We start from the raw sequence: 21,227 nt of genomic DNA, 5'->3' as shown, positions 1-21,227 counted from the left end.
TTCAAATTTTCCGTTTAAACATTTTAATGTAAATCCTCGCCTTTTTTTGCACTTTTCTATAATAGATCACTATTCAAACCATATTTTATAGAATTATGTAAGTTTTTCATTAATTATCTTTAAATCGATCTGGTGATGAAAATTCTAAATATTCTTGTGTTTCCAATGACACAGCCCAAATTGGGATGGAAAACGGTACGTTAGTAATACGAACACAATTTCCACATCACGCACCATTGGCAATTCATACGCCTCAATAAATTCTGTCTCATTATTACACAAGTATGTATGTGTTTATAACACTCGATTGACTCTGTGACTGACAGCTGAAGTTCGAGATAATGAAATACGCAACGAGATATCAAGAAATATTTTGACAGGATCGTGCAAATTTCATGAAACACAAAAACCATCTTTAAAAGCAAAGTATATATTAATTATATATTATCGATCTTCAAAAGTAGCTGGTCTGAAGCTCTTTGCCAAAGCAGGCCCGTTCTAACATAATACGTTCCCTAAGTTCTTTCCAATGATGAATAATAATATAGAAACTGACGCCTAGACTAGAATCCAATGCAGAATACAACTAACAAATGCATCATCAATTCTTTGGTTTTGCAAATAGGCTACGGGTTTTACTATTCACACATTATAGTTTCTAGTTTTTCGTCACAGCACCTTCGTTTCCATCTTAAGTAAATTAATGCGCACAAAAAACAAATTCAATAATTTTACATAGGTGTCATAGGTGCTCTGGAGAGTGGCACGCACTTTAAATGTGGTTTGTTTCTGCAACAAAGCACAGACCAGCTTCTTTTGAGACCACCAAAACTATAATAAGCTAAACTCTCTCTTTACAGCATCACAAATGGTGACCCCAGCCATGGACATATATTCCTTCGGAATGTGCGCATTGGAGACGGCGGCATTAGAGATTCAGGGTAACGGGGATTCTGGGAGTCATGTCACGGATGAACATATCGCGCGCACTGTTGAGTCGCTGGAAGAGCCGAGGCAAAAGGACTTTATTTACAGGTAAATGTCGGGTTTAAAAAGATAGTTCAGTCCTGGATATGAAATTCCACTAATTCTCTCAACATCCAGTGACCTTCCACGAATTTGTTTTAGGAATTTTAGACCATCACGAAGAACTTTGAATACTAAATACTCGACAGAGAGCGTTATGGTAGTATTGCCAGATGTTGTGATAAAGTTTATAAGTCTCCTTTATAAAGTCATCTTTAGGCTCATTTAGACTGTTAGAGAGAACTCGCGTGTGTCTTCCGTTCTTTTGTGGAATTCGATCGGTTCAATTGGTTGGACTTCTCGCACCGTTTATGATATGAGCGAAAATATGCACAAGGATTTAAAGACGTATTTTTTATTTAGTTTTTTTTTTTCTTGTAGATGTATAAACAAGGACCCAGCACAGAGGCCAACGGCGCGCGAGCTCCTCTTCCACCCGCTACTCTTCGAAGTTCACTCACTGAAGCTACTCGCTGCACACACGCTCGTCAACACCTCAGGTGCGTAAACTGGTAGGCAACAACAGGCGGTCTATCACCAATTTTAATTTTTAACAAGCAGAAACGTCTGCGAACGATGCTATTAAGCTTAGAATAAATTTAAAAGTGGAAACATTACTGTCTTGGGTGAGACTTGACTCCAGACTTGACTTGACTTGACTTGGGTTGACTTGGGTCCAGAGGCCGTGAGTTCAAGTCTCACCCAAGACAGTAATTTTTCCACTTTAAATTCGGTCTATCACCAGTTGTGTTCTCGCGCGCGACTCCATACTTGAAGTCGCGCAAGATGCAAGTCATGCTAGACTGGCAGAAGCCATCGGATTTTAGCAAAAGTGAAGTTCGGATATTGATCTTCTTAACCTTTCTCCTGTCTTCTCTTAACCGCTAAGCGCCACTTGCACCATCCCACTAACCCGGAGTTAACCGGTTAAACCGTAAACTTAGTGTCAAATTGTATTGGTAACCATGGTAACTCCAGGTTTAACCGCGGTTAACCCCGGCTTGTGAATGGTGCAAATGGCTCTAAGGCCATTTTATAGGTATAACTCGCACTGCCGTTTTTGGAATGAATTAATGGACATTAATTTTAAACTGTACGCATTTTTATTGGAGGTCGAAAGATAATTGGGCGAATCAACTTTTTCTAGTTACTCGTTGCCATGGTTACGTTCTCCTGGGTCACTCTTTAAAACTTGATTTTTAGGCATTTAAATTCATCAAACACGCTTTCTTGTGATACTTGTAAACCCTTTCCATTGAGGGTCGTCTACCAAGCGTGTGAGAAGGTGGTGTACAATGTCTTCTAACAAACTATGCTACTATTGTCTCTTGGCTGACCGGACAGAATAACAACAAGAAATAGTTGATCCACAATTAATACTTAATGATGCTTTTTACGACATTTTTGTCTTATTTTCCAGCAAACATATCTGAAACGATAACGGATGAGGTAGTCGGTTCGAATGGCGAAGCGCTCGCCACGTGTGTTCGCGGTGGGGAGTTACACGAGATTACAGTTCGAGATCTGCCTCCGCACCAGGAGAAACTCGAGAAATTCGTCGAGGATGTCAAGTAAGCGTAAATAATTAGTATGGGCTTATTTAGACGATGTGAGAACTCGCATGAGTTTCATTACATTGCGGGTTTTGATCGGTCGGTTGAAATAGACGTAACCAACAGTCCGCAATGTAAGTAAAATCGCATGCGAGTTCGCGCGCCATCTAAATCAGCCCTATGGGTAGCACATCGTAACTGGTGAATTTCCAATATGACTTGAAACTCCGGTAGCTGTTTAAGAAGTGTAACGCTCTTACGGTAGATGTCGCTAGGGTCCCCTTGACTTATATGGTGAAAAGATTTTCTGGTTGTGAAGGATCTTGGTGGCTCGGCAGGCGCTGGAGTATCGATCCAGAGGCCGTGAGTTTAAGTCACACACACATTATTTTTTCCACTTTAAATATTGTTCTAAGCTTAAGTGTATATAATTAGAGATATCGGCGGATGAGGGGGAAGAGTGAGTGGCGAAGTGTTCAACACGTCGATTTTCTTAATGTTTTAGCTTAAGGCAATTTCCGACAAGTTGGTGGGAGATGTTAATTAACCTGTCCTGTCCCACTAGCATTGATTTAAAATGAAAGTTGCTTTAATAATGTACGTATGGCCCTATCCTTTTTTGACCCAGATATGAGCCTTGGGAGAGGACAATTTAAGTGACGATTCAAGTCTTTAGAATAGAAGAATGTTATTCGACTAACACTTAAACTAAAGTGAAATGCTAGGTATGCGGCCCTCATCGCTACGACACATTGAATTCGTCGCAAACGTCGGCCATACTTTCCTATATAGTCGGTCAAACCAATTTGTCAGTCGGTAACAACCAGGAAAACTATACTCATCTTTTTCTTTTGGGTGCTAGTACTAATGTAAAACATAGATAATAGTATATGATTCTCTCTATGTTTCAAATGAGACAGTGCTTTGAAAAACTACAGCAAACGCCACTGCGCAGTCGCAGGGGCGCGTTCGGCAACGCGATAACGAAACGAATATATAGCTGGTCAACCAAATCTTGTCAGTAAAAAAAGGCGCGAAATTCAAATTTTCTATGGGACGATATCCCTTCGCCCCTACATTTTTCAAATTTGCCGCCTTTTTCTACTGTCAAGATCTGGTTGACCAAGTACACTGACAATCCAACTTCTAGACTGAGCTTAGGCCAATTCTTTCATGAAACCGATGCTGCCAAAAATACGGGGGTGCGGGGGGACGAGGTGAGCGAATCCCGTGCCGTGATTGGTCCGTTCAAAAACACGGACTAATCACGGCACGGGATTGACTCGAAGATGGAGTAACGCTACCGTATGTGTGGCAGAGGGGCGCTGGTGGCCTAGCGGTAAGAGCGTGCGACTTGCAATCCGGAGGTCGCGGGTTCGAACCCCGGCTCGTACCAATGAGTTTTTCGGAACTTATGTACGAAATATCATTTGATATTTACCAGTCGCTTTTCGGTGAAGGAAAACATCGTGAGGAAACCGGACTAATCCCTAAACGGGCCTAGTTTACCCTCTGGGTTGGAAGGTCAGATGGCAGTCGCTTTCGTAAAAACTAGTGCCCACGCCAATTACTGGGATTAGTTGCCAAGCGGACCCCAGGCTCCCATGAGCCGTGGCAAAATGCCGGGACAACGCGAGGAAGATGATGATGTGTGGCAGAGGGGGTAGCGCTACTATGCTATGTCTAGAGGTTGGATTGTCACCAAGTATAAGAACCCCGAGTTTATGCCAGATACGGCATCTACCCGCTGACGGCGTACGGGTACCGCAGCAGCAACGGGCGCGCGGCGTCCCCCCTCGCCCCGGACCCCCTGCCCGCCGCGTCCCCCGAGCCGCGCGACGTGGAGACGCGGCGCGTCGTCAACATGATGTGCTCGCTCAAGCCGCACCCGCCGCTGCAGCAGGACGACGCCGCGCAGGACCAGGACCTGCTGGTGAGACATATGACCCGAGCGTTACATTTTGCAGGCCTTTCAGGATTCAAATTGAAATCATTTTTAGGGTTCCGTAGCCAAATGGCAAAAAACGGAACCCTTATAGATTCGTCATGTCTGTCTGTCTGTCTGTTTGTGTCTGTCCGTATGTCACAGCCACTTTTCTCCGAAACTATAAGAACTATACTGTTGAAACTTGGTAAGTAGATGTATTCTGTGAACCGCATTAAGATTTTCACACAAAAATAGAAAAAAAACAATAAATTTTTGGGGTTCCCCATACTTTGAACTGAAACTCAAAAATTTTTTTTCATCAAACCCATACGTGTGGGGTATCTATGGATAGGTCTTCAAAAATGATATTGAGGTTTCTAATATCATTTTTTTCTAAACTGAATAGTTTGCGCGAGAGACACTTCTAAAGTGGTAAAATGTGTCCCCCCCCCCCCCCCCCTGTAACTTCTAAAATAAGAGAATGATAAAACTAAAAAAAATATATGATGTACATTACCATGTAAACTTCCACCGAAAATTGGTTTGAACGAGATCTAGTAAGTAGTTTTTTTTTATACGTCTTAAATCGCCTAAATACGGAACCCTTCATGGGCGAGTCCGACTCGCACTTGGCCGCTTTTTTGTCACATAGCATGTACAGGTGTTGCACAGACACTAATTAAAGATTTACGATCGCAATGATCCGTGCTGGCGGCGTCAAATAAACTCGATCTAGCTCAAGTAAACGTAAATATATGAGGGCACGTGGGAAATCAGGATGGCCGTGTCGGTGATAAAAAATCATTGGGTACTGCAATGTTTTGCCGTCAGAGTGCAGCACTAGGACCTTTAGTAAACCATAGAGTAACTTATACGTACTGTACCTTAAACTGTTTTTTTGACAAGTTTTCACAGACAGTCAAATATGACATTGAAATGAAAAAATGAAAAAATGAAAAAAGTTTATTGTATAAATTTAGACATACAGTAAATCACGTCCCTGTGTCCTGATCTAGGAAACCCTGTGTTACAGGACACAGTTTCGTTACTTATACTAGTTTCTTAATCTATATATTGGTAGGTACAAATTGTACAGAGAGTTACACTGTGTGTGTGTGAGTGTGTGTGTGTGTGTGTGTGTGTGTGTGTGTGTGTGTGTGTGTGTGTGTGTGTGTTAGTGTGTAAAAATGCATACTATAATATTTATGATAAGGGAGTATTATTTCAATGTTATTATTATAAAATGTATATCTATGTAAGTATTGTAAATATTTAATTAATTATTTTAACACGTTTAGGAGGAGTTCAGTGTCGTGGTAATCTAGTTGAGTAAGCCAATTAGTTAAATACCGTTTGCTAGGAGGTCCCTTTATGGGATGTAGTTTGCAGAATGATTTCATTACTAGAGCTGAAATGAAGGGGTGAAATCTTTGGGCAAATTTTGTACGCGTTTTTGTGGTTTTCCAGCGCTGACGGCGTCTTGTGTCTGCTTCAAAAATCTTGTCATGCAGTTTTCCATAATTGTACATGATTTTTCTAAGATACAATTGGCGAACCGAGAGAACATTGGCAAGCGTGTATAGTTCTTTAGTACTGTATCGTGATGGTTTCCGGTAAATAACTTTGAGAAGAGACCGTTGAGCTCTTTCTAAAGTAATGAGGTGCGTCTTTGTTCGTGTGAGGTGCGGCGACATTGATACGTCAAGGTGGTTTATTTACAAAGGGCCTACCGGGAGATGCGAAATCGAAAGTATCGAAACTCGGCTAACTGCCTCTTTATCGCTCGAATATGCAGAGTGATAAAGAAGATAGATAACAAAATTTCGACTCTCTCGTTTGTGATAGACCCTTAGATTGTGACTTATTGTGGGAGTGGCGTACCCTACGCAGTTTCGCGTAATATATTAGGAAAGGCAAACGTTCCGGTCGAACGTTCGTTATCTATGATCAATGATAATACCTCCATCCAGCGTTGTATTTAAATTCAAACTCAAAAGCACCCGTCGAAAAAACATAATTCATAATCTCCGACACGGCCATCCTGACATTTTTCATGTCTCTGCTAGTCTGCACACCATCCATTGTGGAAAATATAAGATCTTAATCTCTTAATACCTAATTATAGAGTTATATGTTATTGCTATTGGTTTAGCTTTATCAGTAAACCCTGTAATATGGCCCTGGGCCTTCCCGCGAGCCGGTTAAATGTTTGTCCCGTCCGCCAGATGACGATACTGCTGCGCATGGACGACAAGATGAACCGCCAGCTCACCTGCTGCGTGTCGCGCCGCGACTCCGCGCCTAAGCTCGCACACGAGCTCGTGCAACTCGGGTTCATACATGAGGTGAGGCGACTTACACACTTTTATCACTTGTCACCATGCCTGGAACCATGCTGCGCCCGCTGGGATATGAACGTTAATAATCTATAGTATTTTGCAAACAGCTTGGGAACGTCATAACATACAATTTATAACCTTAAAACGTAAAATCTCGCAAAGTTGTATTTAAATGATATCTGTCACCGTACCCAAGCGGTTTGAAAAGTACTTCAATTTCAATATAATTTATAAAATCTTAAGAACATACTGCAATTCCAAAATACGTTCCTATTTTCCGATATATGATTATATTTCAAGAGTTTTTTTTATTTTGTACTGACTCCTTTTTTACTGTCAATCTCAAGATCCCTGTACAAATAATTATCGGTATGTTTATAAAGTTTAGTGCGGTGTCATAGACCGAAATATGCTTTTTGGTTGCCTTGTTCACGATAGGTAACCATTTAAATTACAGAAACATAATTTATAGTTACCTGTTACCATTGTTATAAAGAAAGTTAAAACATCTGTTAATATTCTGTTCTTATTATTTACTTTTTCTACTCCCGTACTTTTATTTGTCATTTAAAAGGTCGTACACACACCTTTAAACCCCTATGTTATAGTTGTCAAGACAAGTCTTTAGTCTATTCCCCAAAAAAGTATTTGTGCAATTTTATTGTTTCTACCATAGAACCTAATGAATATTTTGTAAATTGGCAGCAATGCACTTAGTACTCATCTGTCAGATATGACAATTAAAATTAGGTTGGCAACAATGTATTTCATACAATATTTTTTAAGTGGTGATTACACGAAGTATCGTAAAAGTACCAAAAAGATACTGCGTGTATGCACAAATACTTTTTTGGGGAATAGACTAAAGACTGGTCTTGACAACTATAACATAGGGGTTTAAAGATGTGTGTACGACCTTTTAAATGGCAAATAAAAGTACGGGAGTAGAAAAAATACTATTCCATGGTGGGTCTTACGAGGATAACATCCACTTGAATTATTTCCAGTCTGACCGCGACAAACTGTGTCGGCTCATGGAGGAGTCCCTGCGCAGCTCGTTCGGTGCGCGCGCGCAGCTCGCCAGCTAGTGCGCGCCGTCGCGCCGCCAGACACCACGCCGCTCTCCCAACTCACAAGGTAGACTTGCCTAATGCAGTGCAGGAAACACCGTTTACAGCCCAACGAGCACAACACCGTTTGTCACCGTGATGTGGACAGAATACAAGTGAAGTGGTTATCGTACTGTATTTGTCACCGTTAAGAGCCAACAGGAGTGGTCATTTCTTCATACAAACGTACTCGACTGTTTCCTCCGTGGGTTTTGAAACTAGAGCAATTATTTTTTCAACACAGATTAATATTGTCAATATCTGTGTCGGACCGTTTTGCTTTTTTTGATATTTTTGCTTTTTAAGGCGCTAGAGCCCTTCAAAAATGGCCAAAATGGCCTAATTGACTATGCCGCAATGAGAGGCGTGCTATTCCAAACTGATATCAATTAGTCAAAAAAGCAAAACGGTCCGACACAGATAATGTCATAATCATTTAGATTTACAAATTTGGTTACGATTGGTTAAGTTTTGGAGGAGGAAACAGTCGAGTACAAAACCTCGATTTTTGAGATTTTTACGCAGGATTTTTCGCCTTGTCCTTGTCGCACTAGTTTTAGGAGCCGCTTCCATTAGCGAGACGGGTATATTTACCTAAAATATTTAAATCTTAGCTCCTGTTGGCTCTTAAGTGCACAGAACAACTACGAGTAGTTGTTATAGTCGGTAGATTTGAAGCTGGTCCCGAACGGCGTATCCTTTGTCTATTGTTAAGTAAATCGGCACGTGCCCTGCATAAAAAATGTTTCCGTCACTTTATCTGGTTATTGAATTACAACTCCTATGGAAATTACAATAAGATTCAAAATGAACAAATGGAAAAATAATTTGCATTTCTTGTGTGGCATGGGACCACACAAGAACTACGGTTACTGAGTGCCGGCGAGTCGAACGCTACGGAACCAGTCTAAAATGTGTCGTCGAGATGCGTAACAAAGGCGCGTTATCGGAGAGCGCACCTACACTGGTTTGTTGAGCGTTAGACTAGCACGCGCTCAGGTGCCAATTAGAATTACACGACCCTTCTTTCGCAGGTAACGGCACGTGTGGTTTTACTTAACACAATAGACAAAGGATTAGCCGTTCGGGGCCAGCTACGAATCGACTATACACTCTATGTCACCGTTATGTGACACCTTTTTTTCTTTGGAGCGCGAGCAAACAAGAAAATTAGAGACGAGTCGTTCCGAAAAATGCCTTCATATTTACTATTGAGGTAAAGTAATAACGAAAATCGATTAATGTCGAGTATGCGCTAAATATCTACAATTGTTAGTTTCTTGTTAAATTGGCACGCATATATTAATATTAGGATTTTCACGACGGATCCGAAATGTATGGGAATATCCGCGGATCCGGATCCAGATCCGGATAATTTCATACATTTCGGATCCGGATGGCAAACCCTAATTAATATCAACGTATCACATCTTAAATAAAATACCTATATTCGTGACGAGCGACAACGACAGTCTGATATAAATGACGATGTTATAAAACGCGGTTTGAGTTGTCTTTGGAATATAAAAGATTGTCGTTGACATGTCTCAATTGATAAATTACTGGAAGATACTTAGAAAATAATCGTTAGCAAAGACTTAGATAACTTACGATGTATGTTTATAAAATCCTGCTGTTCTCAATGGCTACTTAAGATGTGATGCCTCAAAATTTCGTTCATACGAAACGATCTGCAATACATAATAACAAAGTCATTTGTTTACAACCCCTTATCAAAATAGTCTAAAACTAGGCGTGTCTGGTGAATATATAAAATTATCTTATAATGTTTGGATACGTAAACAGAATACCTAATATAGAAGCGAGCAAATCGAGTCCTAAGTATACTAAATGTGCCACTTGTCTAAACCCACGGAAGGAACGAATTTTTGGGCTGGTACCAATGTAGGCTGGTGTTCCTACCAATGTATTATAAACCTTTAGGCATGGTTGTAAGGACTATTATTGTATAGCGTGTTTGTATATGTTATCCGTGGGTAATCAGGTGGTACTACTGTTTAGTCGTGATCCTGTTTCATAGTTTAGTCACTGTAGGTTCTAACTTTCAGCCGATTTTCACTAATAATTATAATTAGTTAAAAGATAAACTGAGCGACTGATCCATACGTACCATTTTGCTTTATCTGGACCTGAATGCGAAATTACTATACGTCTAATATATAAACGTTTTTGCGTTTTTGACTCACAGGTCACAGTTATAGAAATTCGATTAAAATCTATATTCATAGTTAAAATCGGCTTTTAGAAATATTCCATCTAGTAGTGAATATTTAATGACACAAGTACATATTTGTAAATTTTATTTAAAGTCTTCAGATAATTACTTTAGTGTCATAGTTAAAATGAAACAGTGGTCCAACATCGCTTTGGATTGGCGTGTGAATGTTATTGTTATATTTAGGTTATCACTAGCTGTTTAACACATTTAAGCTTTACTACGGGGCTTTTAGTTAACTGGCGAAAAGATCCTACTCTTAGTTTAGTGACATGACAACCGAAAGGTTACATTGACCATTCGGTTTACGTTGCGTCGACAAATGATTATGAAATTGTCGCTCGACAAATCAAGTTCGTTTGTCACCGTTAGGTTACCGAAAGTTTACATTGACCATTCGGTTTACGTTACGTCGACAAATGATTATGAAATTGTCGCTCGACAAATCAAGTTCGTTTGTCACTGTTAGGTTACCGAAAGGTTACATTGACCATTCGCTTTACGTTGCGTCGACAAATGATTATGAAATTGTCGCTCGACAAATCAAGTTCGTTTGGTACCGTTAGGTTAACCATGAAATGTAAATGGAATGTCTCTGTGACCTGTCTTTGTCATGTCACTTAAAACTAATGGCATATGCTCTGATCGGTGCTGAATTTTAAACCTTCCTTTGAACGCCACGCAGCGGCGCGTCATCGTGAACCTTGTTGCAATGCACGAAGGTTGATATTGGGCTGTAGACGCACACGTCAGTTGGCGTCTTTACGCTGCGTCTTACCATAGAGAAAAAAATACATAGAGTGCTCACTCCATACATCAGTTCAGACTATTAATTTCAGTATCTACATCTAGCATCGAGTAGCGGAACTATCAGTACTGCTACTTGACAATAGATGTAGCACTGACCGGAAAGTCTTATCTCAACAGCATAAGACTTTCCGGTCGGTGGCGACATCTATTGTCAAGTAGCAATACTGATAGTTCCGCTACTCGATGCTAGATGCTAATAGTCTTTTTGGTACTAAAACTGATGTATGGAGTGAGCACTCTATGTATTTTTTTCTCTATAGTCTTACATACGTAAGCGAACAACTCGCGAACGCGAAGCGGCGCGGCGCGGCGGGCCCACGGCGTTCGCGTTCGCAACGAGATCGCTCACGTAGGGCACTTCTATAGATATAGTTTGTAGCTTTCTAATAGACCCCGAAGGCTAATCCTATTGTCTATTGTTAAGAAAAACCTCTCGTGCCACGTGCCACAACCACCTGCATAAAAAATCGGTACTTCGGTTACTGAGTGCCGGCGAGTCGAACGCTACAGAACCAGTCTAAAATGTGTCATCGAGATGCGTAACAAAGGCGCGTTGTCGGAGAGCGCACCTACACTGGTTTTTTGAGCGTCGGACTAGCCCGCGCTCAGGTGCCAAATATAATAATTAGGACCCTTTTTTGCAGGTAAGTAGCACGTGCGGTTTTACTGAACAATAGACAATAGGATAAGCCTTCGGGGTCTACTAGAAAGCTACAAACTATATCAAAGGATTGATTCACCTCGCGCCGCATCGCTTCGCTTCGCGTTCGCGCGTTGTTTGCCTACATAGTACGCTGCGTTAGCGGTCAAAGCGTTAGGGTAAATTTTTAAAAGGATGGAAGAGAACCAGATGTCTTCGTCATTTAGTCATGAGCCGCTCTGCCATTGGCGCTAAATATCCTCTTTGATACTTCCGATGCACCTAGGTTAACGAGTTAGTACGGCGGGTTGACTCAATCGCAACTTGTTTCTTTTATTCAAACACTTGGCTATAAGAGATTTGGCGGACTGGGCGTCTTTCGAAACACAGTTTAATGGATTCTATAAATTGATTTCGTCAATTGTAAATTTAAATTAAATTAGTCGTCAATCCTGATTAATCACAGTAAATGTTAGATAGAGTTGCGTTTGACGATTGAATATAAATAGCAATTACAATCGACGAATGATAGTCAATTTCTGCTATCACTGGTGGCCTGCTAATGGTCATATTACAGCTACATTCTACTACACTTTCTCTCCAATAGATTGAGTGTTTGTTTAAAAGAAATCATTTGTGGTTGTGCATACACGTCGTTGTTAAACGTACTCGCTTAGTGTAGTTACGCCGTAGGGCTGATTTTGACGACGCGCGAACTCGTATACTATTTTAGGTACATTGCGGACCATTGAGGTTGCATCAATTCAGTCGACCGATCAACTGACGCAATGTAATGAAACTCGCATGCGAGTTCTAGCACCATCTAAATGAGCCCGTATTCATGTAGGTAATGCTAGTCGACGGGCTTTTACACTGTTGGCTAATTTTAAATAGTTTCTTTTACAAATCTCACACAGTCCATAGATCCAAAAAAAAGTTGAAAGCAAAGAGCTATTATTGTAGAAGTGTTGTAGTCTAAAATGTACGGCAACATATGTTTTCTGGTATCTGTATTAGCAAACATCAACTTTTGACAACTAGAGTTACCGGAAATGTATCCGTACATACTGTCAGCAGCAGAAGTTGCTAAGCAGGCCAGGTGTTCAAAATGATCTTGACGCGACTTTATTGTTAAGAGTATAAGAGCGTGTCAAGGTAATTTTGAACACGTCGCCCGCTTAGCAACTTCTGCTGCTAATTGTACATACCGCCGTAGTTACAACACAACACCATTTTGATATCCAAAAACACTAGTTTCTGTTGAATAATATTTTCTTGTTTTACTTTACATTATAAAACCGATTTTAATGTTATAATGTTGCCTGTCAAAGTCATCAGTGTAAAGGTCGTTCGACTATAGTATAATAGGGTCTTATGAAGAGATTTTGTATCGCCGAATTGTGTATTTTTAATACGAATGAAGTCAAGTCTTTGTATGTAAGTGTTATAATATAAATATGTAGGTAATTATTGGTAACATTTGCCGTAATTTCAAGGGACGCGGGGTGAATAGAAATATTTCGTATCAACTGAGTATTAATAATATATTATTTTATTTGTTTGTACATATTGTCTTGTTTACAGTTTGACATAATATAGTAAACATTTTTTTTTGCCGAAAGAGTTGCGAATACGTTTTTTCCTCTTTTTATTTGTGTAATGTGTAACTACACCCTCTAGGGGGGGGTGAGGATTTTACACATTTTTGTTGTTATTTCGTTGTTAATATCATGTATAATTTGACATTTTCAAGCTGCTATTGTATACATAAGTAGTTTCTCACCTACCTACTAATAAAAATGTAATATTTCAATAATTAAAAAATAACTACTTATCAAGTTATATTTCCTTCAAAAGCTTAAGATAACATTCAAATAAATATTAAAAAAAACAGTACTTAATTCATACGAAATACGTTTTGTTCTCTCGCGAAATCGCACTTGGTCACAATCGGAACCCCTGGTGAAAATCTCATTCGATAGATTAAGTCTAATTTTGTGTGGGGTTTTTATCAGTGAGCCGAGCGACCCGTTTTGGAAACTCTAAAAAAACGCGTACGTCACGTCACGCAATCGAATGAAATGTACACTAGGGGTACTTAAAATCCGTCTTAGACGTATTCTAAATATGCTAACGGAATCCAAATGGGTACAAAAACCTACAAAAATGGAGGCCACTTTTTTATCGAGGAATCGAGGCATTAAAAAAATAAAAATCATTTATTTCAGGTCTTAAAAACCCATATCCTACTAAATCAATTGCAGTAATTTAGAATTTAATTTAACTTTATATTTTATCGGCGTTATTCATAAACGTCTGCTAAGTTAATCAGCTGATGATCGTCGTTTGTCCCTCTCTATGGCATAACGACAGATAGGGAGAAACGACGATCATCAACTGATTAAGTTAGCAGCCGTTTATGAATAACGCCATAAGTGTATAAATACATATTCGCTCTGTATTTAACGGTAATCTATAGTACTAAAGTAAGGACACTAATCACGAAGAATTTCGTACATTGACCCGCTATTTCCTATCTCTATCACACGCGTATTATTATATTGCAGTACCGCTCTCACTCTGGCATTGACCCCCGGCTTTATGGGCGGGACAGCAATATAATTATGCGCGTGCAGTTGAGATAGGAAATGCCGGTCAATGTACATAATTCTTCGTGCTTAGGACCCTTACTTTACTTACAAATCTATACCTTAATGTGTAACGATAAAGTTTATTTTGAAATAGCTGATTATACTCGCCTCGATTCCTATGGTCTCAGCTAGTCAGCTCGCCAATATTGGTCCAAAGGTGGTCTTCAAATGGTGTGCGAGCGAGACGTCGCTATATACGTGTATAGCGCTGTCTCGCTCACACACTGTGGTAACCGCAGAACGTTGCTTCAAAACGTGCATTAGTGTGATATAACGGCTAAGTATCGTGATCAAACCGTGCATTAACCCCTTTACTAGTCGATTGTGAATCTTATTCCGATGATAATTAAATTTATTTTTAATTAGATTACTATGTTGGGATATACAATTTTGTTTGTTATAAAACAACTTATATTTTTATTTCGTATTAAAAAAATAGGATCGTTCGACATCTTAACTAATTTTTATTATTTTATTTTATAGTAGCGTGATCCACATTCAATCCGAAATGTTTTTTTGTATATCCTAACAAAGTAACATATAAAATAATAGTTTCCAATTGGTACGCTTTCAAAATTGTATAAAATATAGAAAATTTTGTAAATTATAGCGAAAACTCGGAAAGGTTCATAGTGATTAGTCTGGACATCGAGAATGCTTTAGCTTAGGATTTGTATGGACGTGTAAATGATATTTAAAAAGATATTTAATTTAAAAAAAACATACATTAATTATAATATTTGTATAGCGAGGCTTCCTCTAGAGCTTTATGGATGTGGTTTGTAAGTATACGGAAAATTGAACATACTCACTGTAGCATTAAGGTTTTAATTTGTTTGAAATTCGCAGCCTACTTATTTTTTTAAATTTATTTACATATCACTAGATATTTACTACTAAAGGTTGGCACCATTGCGTTTTACTTCGCTACAGATTTAAAAAAAACTTCTACGGTGTTGCCAACTTTAAAAACAGTTTCAGGTCAATTCAACGTGTGTTGTTGCATTTATACAAATTTGTTCTGCTTTAATTTATATATTTAAACACATAGCGGTGCTAGGTATTATGTACACCATTTTAAATTTGTTGAAATTTTTATTTTCCGAAAGCATGTAGTTCGAGAGATTAGAACGTCTTTTTTATAAATTTTATTCAGTTAATGAGAGACCTTATTTTTCTAATATTAAGGTTTCATTTCCAACTACTGAATCCCAATACAGCGCCACAAATTACATGATTCAAGAGCTGATTACGTTACTTATTTCCATTTCTATTGCAATGATTTGTCATTTGCTAGCAAAATATGCATTAAGTTCATATTCAGAGAGTTCAAATTACTTAGCACATCTAAAAATCAAAAGCATTGAGACGTGATCGATGAAAAAATACGGAAACATGTCTTTTTTTCCTTATTATGTAATATTGTGGTAAATCTTTTTGTCGGAAATTATATAAACATTCTAGAACTTCACGTTGTTCCTATTTTTTTGTTATGTTTTGGTGCTTGTTTTTTTGTTTTGTTTTATGATATAACTATTGATTGATTTTGAATTAGCTAGTGGTGCCAAAAATACTAGGTGCCAACGTGAACCCTATTAATCCCTCCAGTTTTGTTTTAAAATCTAAAACTGACTTCCATTGCTTTAAAAGTTAGACTATTGCTAACTAGATGGCGGTAGTAGTATTATTAGTAACAGCTGATACTATTGGTATACAAATATTTTTCTCTTACACAAAGTTACACAAATGACAGTTATACAAACAAGAAAGTGGCATAAAATGGTTATCAAATAAAATGTTAAATAAGTACCGCCACCTAGCGTCAAGAAGGATAACCTAGTTTAATAAATGCAATAGAAATTATCTGCTTAAGATTACATCTTGATTTTTAACTGGTAAGTTAAATCATAAATAAAATAGTGTTTTCATCGAAGTTTTATAATGTATTGCGTACTTTTATTTCTCGCGAATTAATATCCAAAATTCTAAATATATTTTCGTTGTCAATCTTGAACAATAATCAAATGCTTATTTATTTAAAAATAAATTTTGAAACTGCAACGTCAAATTATATGTTAAGAAACTTCGATAAAAACGTCCGTATAAGCGTAAAAGTGTTAAATAATACTTAATTAGTATTAAAGGTGATATGTTCAAGAATTATTTCCTTATAAAATTTGGTAACTTTTGTGTATTATAACCAGCGGGCGCAGCATGGTTCCATTTTTATCGCCTGTCACTATGCCCGTAACTTTCGCACCGGGTGACAAACGATAAAAATGCGACCGTGCTATCGCCGCACCACTATTTGGCAAAATATTATATTATATCAATATTAATTACCCAATAGTTACAGTTACAGTCGAGTAACAATAAAAATATATATATTTCGGCAAAAACGCTTCAGCCTTATATTCAATCAGGCCCCAATTTCACCACGGTGACAGGTGCGACAATTGTAAAACATCACTGTTGCTGACGTCACAGGCATCCATGGGCTACGGTTACCGCTTACCATCGGGCGGGCCGTATTCCTGTTTGCCACCATCAGTGTATTATTTAGAAAAAACTTTATTATATCGGAAAAAAACAGATATTTCTCTTACCAAGTTTCTGACAATTGCCACAAGATTTAAAAGAATTGTCGGCAATTCTTGACAGGAAATGAGTTCTGTGTCGGAATTATGTGACAATTGTCGTGTTTCTTGTGACAATTGTCAGAAACTTGGTAAGAGAAATATCTGTTTTTTTCCGATATAATAAAGTTTTTTTAAAATAATACACTGACGGTGGCAAACAGGAATACGGCCCGCCCGATGGTAAGCGGTAACCGTAGCCCATGGATGCCTGTGACGTCAGCAACAGTGATGTTTTACAATTGTCGCACCTGTCACCGTGGTGAAATTGGGGCCTGGTTCAACTACATTTTCTTGGTAATGGATCAAATAGACGGTTTCTTGTGATGAATATCTTATTTGTACAGATACAGATGTAGTGCATAATTGTTTTCCGTCGTATTTTCTCGGAAACTTTCGTATTTGTCATGCTACTACAGTCAACCTCAGTACTTTTCGAATCGAGATTGACTGAAATAGCAAGACACGTTTCCGTGGAAATACGATGGAAAATAATTATGCACTACGTGTGTATAGTTTGTAGCTTTCTAATAGACCCCAAAGGCTAATCCTATTGTCTATTGTTAAGAAAAACCGCTCGTGCCACGTGCCACAACCACCTGCATAAAAAATCGGTACTTCGGTTACTGAGTGCCGGCGAGTCGAACGCTACAGAACCAGTCTAAAATGTGTCATCGAGATGCGTAACAAAGGCGCGTTATCGGAGAGCGCACCTACACTGGTTTTTTGAGCGTTGGACTAGCCCGCGCTCAGGTGCCAAATAGAATCATTAGGACCCTTTTTTGCAGGTAAGTAGCACGTGCGGTTTTACTGAACAATAGACAATAGGATAAGCCTTCGGGGTCTACTAGAAAGCTACAAACTATACAGAGTCATCTTAGAATTTAGTAGGTATTATTTACAACTTTTACGCTAAGTGAGTTTGTAAGTTTCTGTGAGGTTGTGGAGCGGTTAGCGGCGTAAGTAGCATAGCGTAATAAACGAAAGACTGGCTAATGTAACGATGTAGGTTCGAATTTGTGCGTGCCGCCGGCGTCTGTGGACTTTGAGGAAAAATATAAGTTTATATAAATTTATTTCTCTAAATAAAATTATACATTTAATTTCAGAGAAACTTGAAACAGAAATAAATAATTAATAAGCATAGCGGGGCGCTTCACTAAAACTTGAAATTTTAAGTTATATAAGTAAATTATTTGATGACAAGTAGGGAAATCAGTAGGTATAGTAAATTTGGCGAGATTTTGCGATGAATGGGGAAAATAAAATTGTGTGGTCACATGTATTGACTAATTAATAAAATGAATTATTCTATTTTGAATTCTTCATAACGAGGGCTAAACTAAAGGACATAAAAAAATTATAATCAGTAATCTAATCTACAAATCAACTATTTGACTATCGACACCTAATAATCATTTACCTCATAACCGGTGAGTGAAACATAATTTATATAATTCGTCTTTATAAGTTCTATAATTTATATTATATAATCATTAAATTAATGATCACATCAAGTAGAACCGAAAAAAAACCTTTTTTTTTTTCAAAGACCACAGACAATGGTGCACAACGGGAGGCAGGTCTAGCGAGTAAAGTGTGTCCTTGTAAATAAACGCTTCTAGCTAAGATTAAACTATATTTCAATGATTATATTGTATTCAACGTACCTACCATGTAATGTAAGCCGATATACCCAGCCCATGTTAATCTAATGCTGTTTCGCTTTTTTATTTTTAGTCTATGGCCGATTTTGACATTCTAATGTCAAATCATTTTAAATTGGTACCGTAACGGCCCGGCCACGCAATTGCGCGACCGGCGACGGCGGCGGCAGCAAACATAGCTTGGAGCAAGACGCAGCGGCCGAGCCTTTCGTCACCTATGGTTGCCGACACCGCCGTCGCCCGTCGCGCCATGTCGCGGTTGGGCCGAAAGATCTTATATTTTTGGCCTGAATAGTAAAATTTCTATAAAAAAATCATACACAATGAATGACAAATTTGACATTTAAAGGTGCATTGGGATAAGTTCGAACGCGGTATATTTATGAAAATGCCAAATATCTACTAAACTACAAGCACTTTCTACTGTAGCAACAGTGAGGAAGAGGCGTTGGTAAGCGTTGCAGTAGGTATACTTCGTTTTTTTTAGGATTAGAAATTTGGTAAACAATCTTGATGTGTCTTTTAATTGAAAAACACATTTTAAAAATAAGTTACGGTAAATATGTCACAATTATGAATCTAATACGATCTTTTATAGTCTTCTGCTTTCATAAGTAATAGTTATTGATTTTTAAAAAGTGTTTTTCAATTAAAAGACACATCAAGATTGTTTACCAAATTTCTAATCCTAAAAAAAACTAAGTATAGCATAAGTGTTGGTAAAGTCTGAAGTGCTACTGGTTTTGTAGATATTTGCCATTTTCTAACGTACCCTGCTTTCGAAGTTACCCCACTGCACCCTTATGTATATTGTGTACTACATTGTCTAACCACCATATAAATAATTTATTAATAGCTTATTATAATCTCTTCTGCTGTATTTCAAGATAAAGTGTAATTCTATGGAACTTGCTATGTAAAAGTGCTAAGTAAATTGACATTCAGAGACAATTTCAATACGGCGCTTTGTTTACATAGCAAGTTCCATAGAATGACACTTTAGGAATTTACTCTTCAAGGCTAAATTGGACACTTTACGGTACTGGTTTCAAAAGAAACGAAATTGGAACATCATTATTGGTCATAGTATTTAGAAGTTTGGGAATGATGGACTGTGAACCGTATTTTTATCAACGTAAGACGCTATTTACTTTGTTATAATATGTTTTCACTATTCTGAGCTGACTTTAATCTATGAAAAGAGTATAAAGAAATGTAACTACAAGCTCAGAATGTGTTAAATATGTATTCGGAAAGAATATTTTACGAGATACTGTCAAAAATAATTCACATATTTTCACTTACTCTAATATCTGATTCTAGAAATAGTTAGAGATTGATAAATATGTTAATTATTGTTGAAAGTACCAAACTAAATCAGCACAAATGTTTTTTTTTTAAGAACACATCCAATAATGTAATTGAAAAGCATTTTTTTTTGTATATAATTGTAATCGGATTTTTGTTTTATCCAAAGAGGATTGTGTTCATGTGTAGAAATGTCATTTAATTTTGTATTATAATAATTATTTATTCATCCAGTTCTGCATTTGTCGGGCGACGCAGGCGCATATGATAGTTATTTTATTGTATTTTTATGCTCAAATGACGTTTAGCCCGTGGCGATTGGTCGAACGGTCGAGTGATGTTTGCATACTATTCTAAAATGAAAATGTCAATAAAATGGTATTTTAAAAAGTAAACTGTTTTTCTTTTTGTCATGCATTACAACCCTAAGATTACATGGTTACTGTTAGGAAATAGAGTCTTTTGAGTCTACATTTGAAGAACTTGACGTACTAATTTACAAAACTGCGCTATAGCGAAGACTCAATCAAGAAGAAGGAGATTATATATGATCTTCTTATTTATTGAGTCTTTTTAAGCTCAAGTATTAGAGGATATAACCAAACGGAGTAGCCATTAACAGGCGTCTGTCGCCCTCTGTCGAAAATAGACGGCCAATCGTCATACACAATCTTGGAGGATATAATCAAACAGAGACGCTATGTCTGTAATTTTCTGTACAAAACAGTCTGCCGATTTTTGCGGCGGAGGGGAACGTCAAATGTATGCGTAACGTAAAAATAGCCATGTCAGATAAACGTCAGTCCATACATTGTGTATGACCGTTGGCCGCCTATTTTCGACAGAGGGGAAAGCCTGTTAATGGCTACTCCGTTTAGTTGTATCCTCCAAGTACACAATGTATGGACTGACGTTTATCTGACATGGCTATTTTTACATTTCGTATACCTACATTTGACGTGCCCCTCCCCCGCAAAAATCGGCAGACTGTTTTGTACAGAAAATTACAGACAAGGCGCAACTCAAAAGGACTAGATCCTCAAAATAAAGACTACGTCAATAAATTTGTAGATTGCATCGAAATATTAGTAGCAGTTAAGAAAATAGGTCATGCAAGCGTTAATCATGGGCGTAGGCAGGGGAGGCAGCTGCCCCCCCCCTCCCCCCCAGGCCTATCAACTCGCCACCCCCTAGTTCACAGGCTGGCTACGCCCTTGAGCGTAATTGTGGTGTAGGTACCTGACCCATGAATTTTACATGACGAATTGGAATGCTATAAGTTTTCTGAAAATGACACGAGTCTACAAAAGTCTCTAACGAGTTGA

General features: G+C 38.2%; 1 protein-coding gene across 2 annotated transcripts in view; it reads left to right on the top strand.

The window, feature by feature from the left end:
* LOC134648612 (nuclear receptor-binding protein homolog) overlaps positions 1–7,995 on the top strand; it is a 48,923-nt gene extending 40,928 nt beyond the window's left edge. Inside the window, exons 5-11 of one of the 2 annotated variants that reach the window (XM_063503096.1) lie at positions 175–195; positions 861–1,035; positions 1,408–1,526; positions 2,447–2,597; positions 4,311–4,512; positions 6,732–6,851; positions 7,853–7,995. In XM_063503096.1, the coding sequence (XP_063359166.1) occupies positions 175–195; positions 861–1,035; positions 1,408–1,526; positions 2,447–2,597; positions 4,311–4,512; positions 6,732–6,851; positions 7,853–7,933 (869 nt within the window). In that variant the 3' untranslated portion in view covers positions 7,934–7,995. The remainder of the gene's footprint in view (positions 1–174; positions 196–860; positions 1,036–1,407; positions 1,527–2,446; positions 2,598–4,310; positions 4,513–6,731; positions 6,852–7,852) is intronic. The other variant, XM_063503097.1, reaches the window with a different exon arrangement.
* Positions 7,996–21,227: the final 13,232 nt, after the last annotated feature.

Source organism: Cydia amplana, chromosome 6 (genome assembly GCF_948474715.1).
Source record: "Cydia amplana chromosome 6, ilCydAmpl1.1, whole genome shotgun sequence".
Taxonomy (NCBI): domain Eukaryota; kingdom Metazoa; phylum Arthropoda; class Insecta; order Lepidoptera; family Tortricidae; genus Cydia; species Cydia amplana.
The sequence above is the reverse complement of the archived record's forward strand: the minus strand, read 5'-3'. Positions and strand labels throughout refer to the sequence as shown.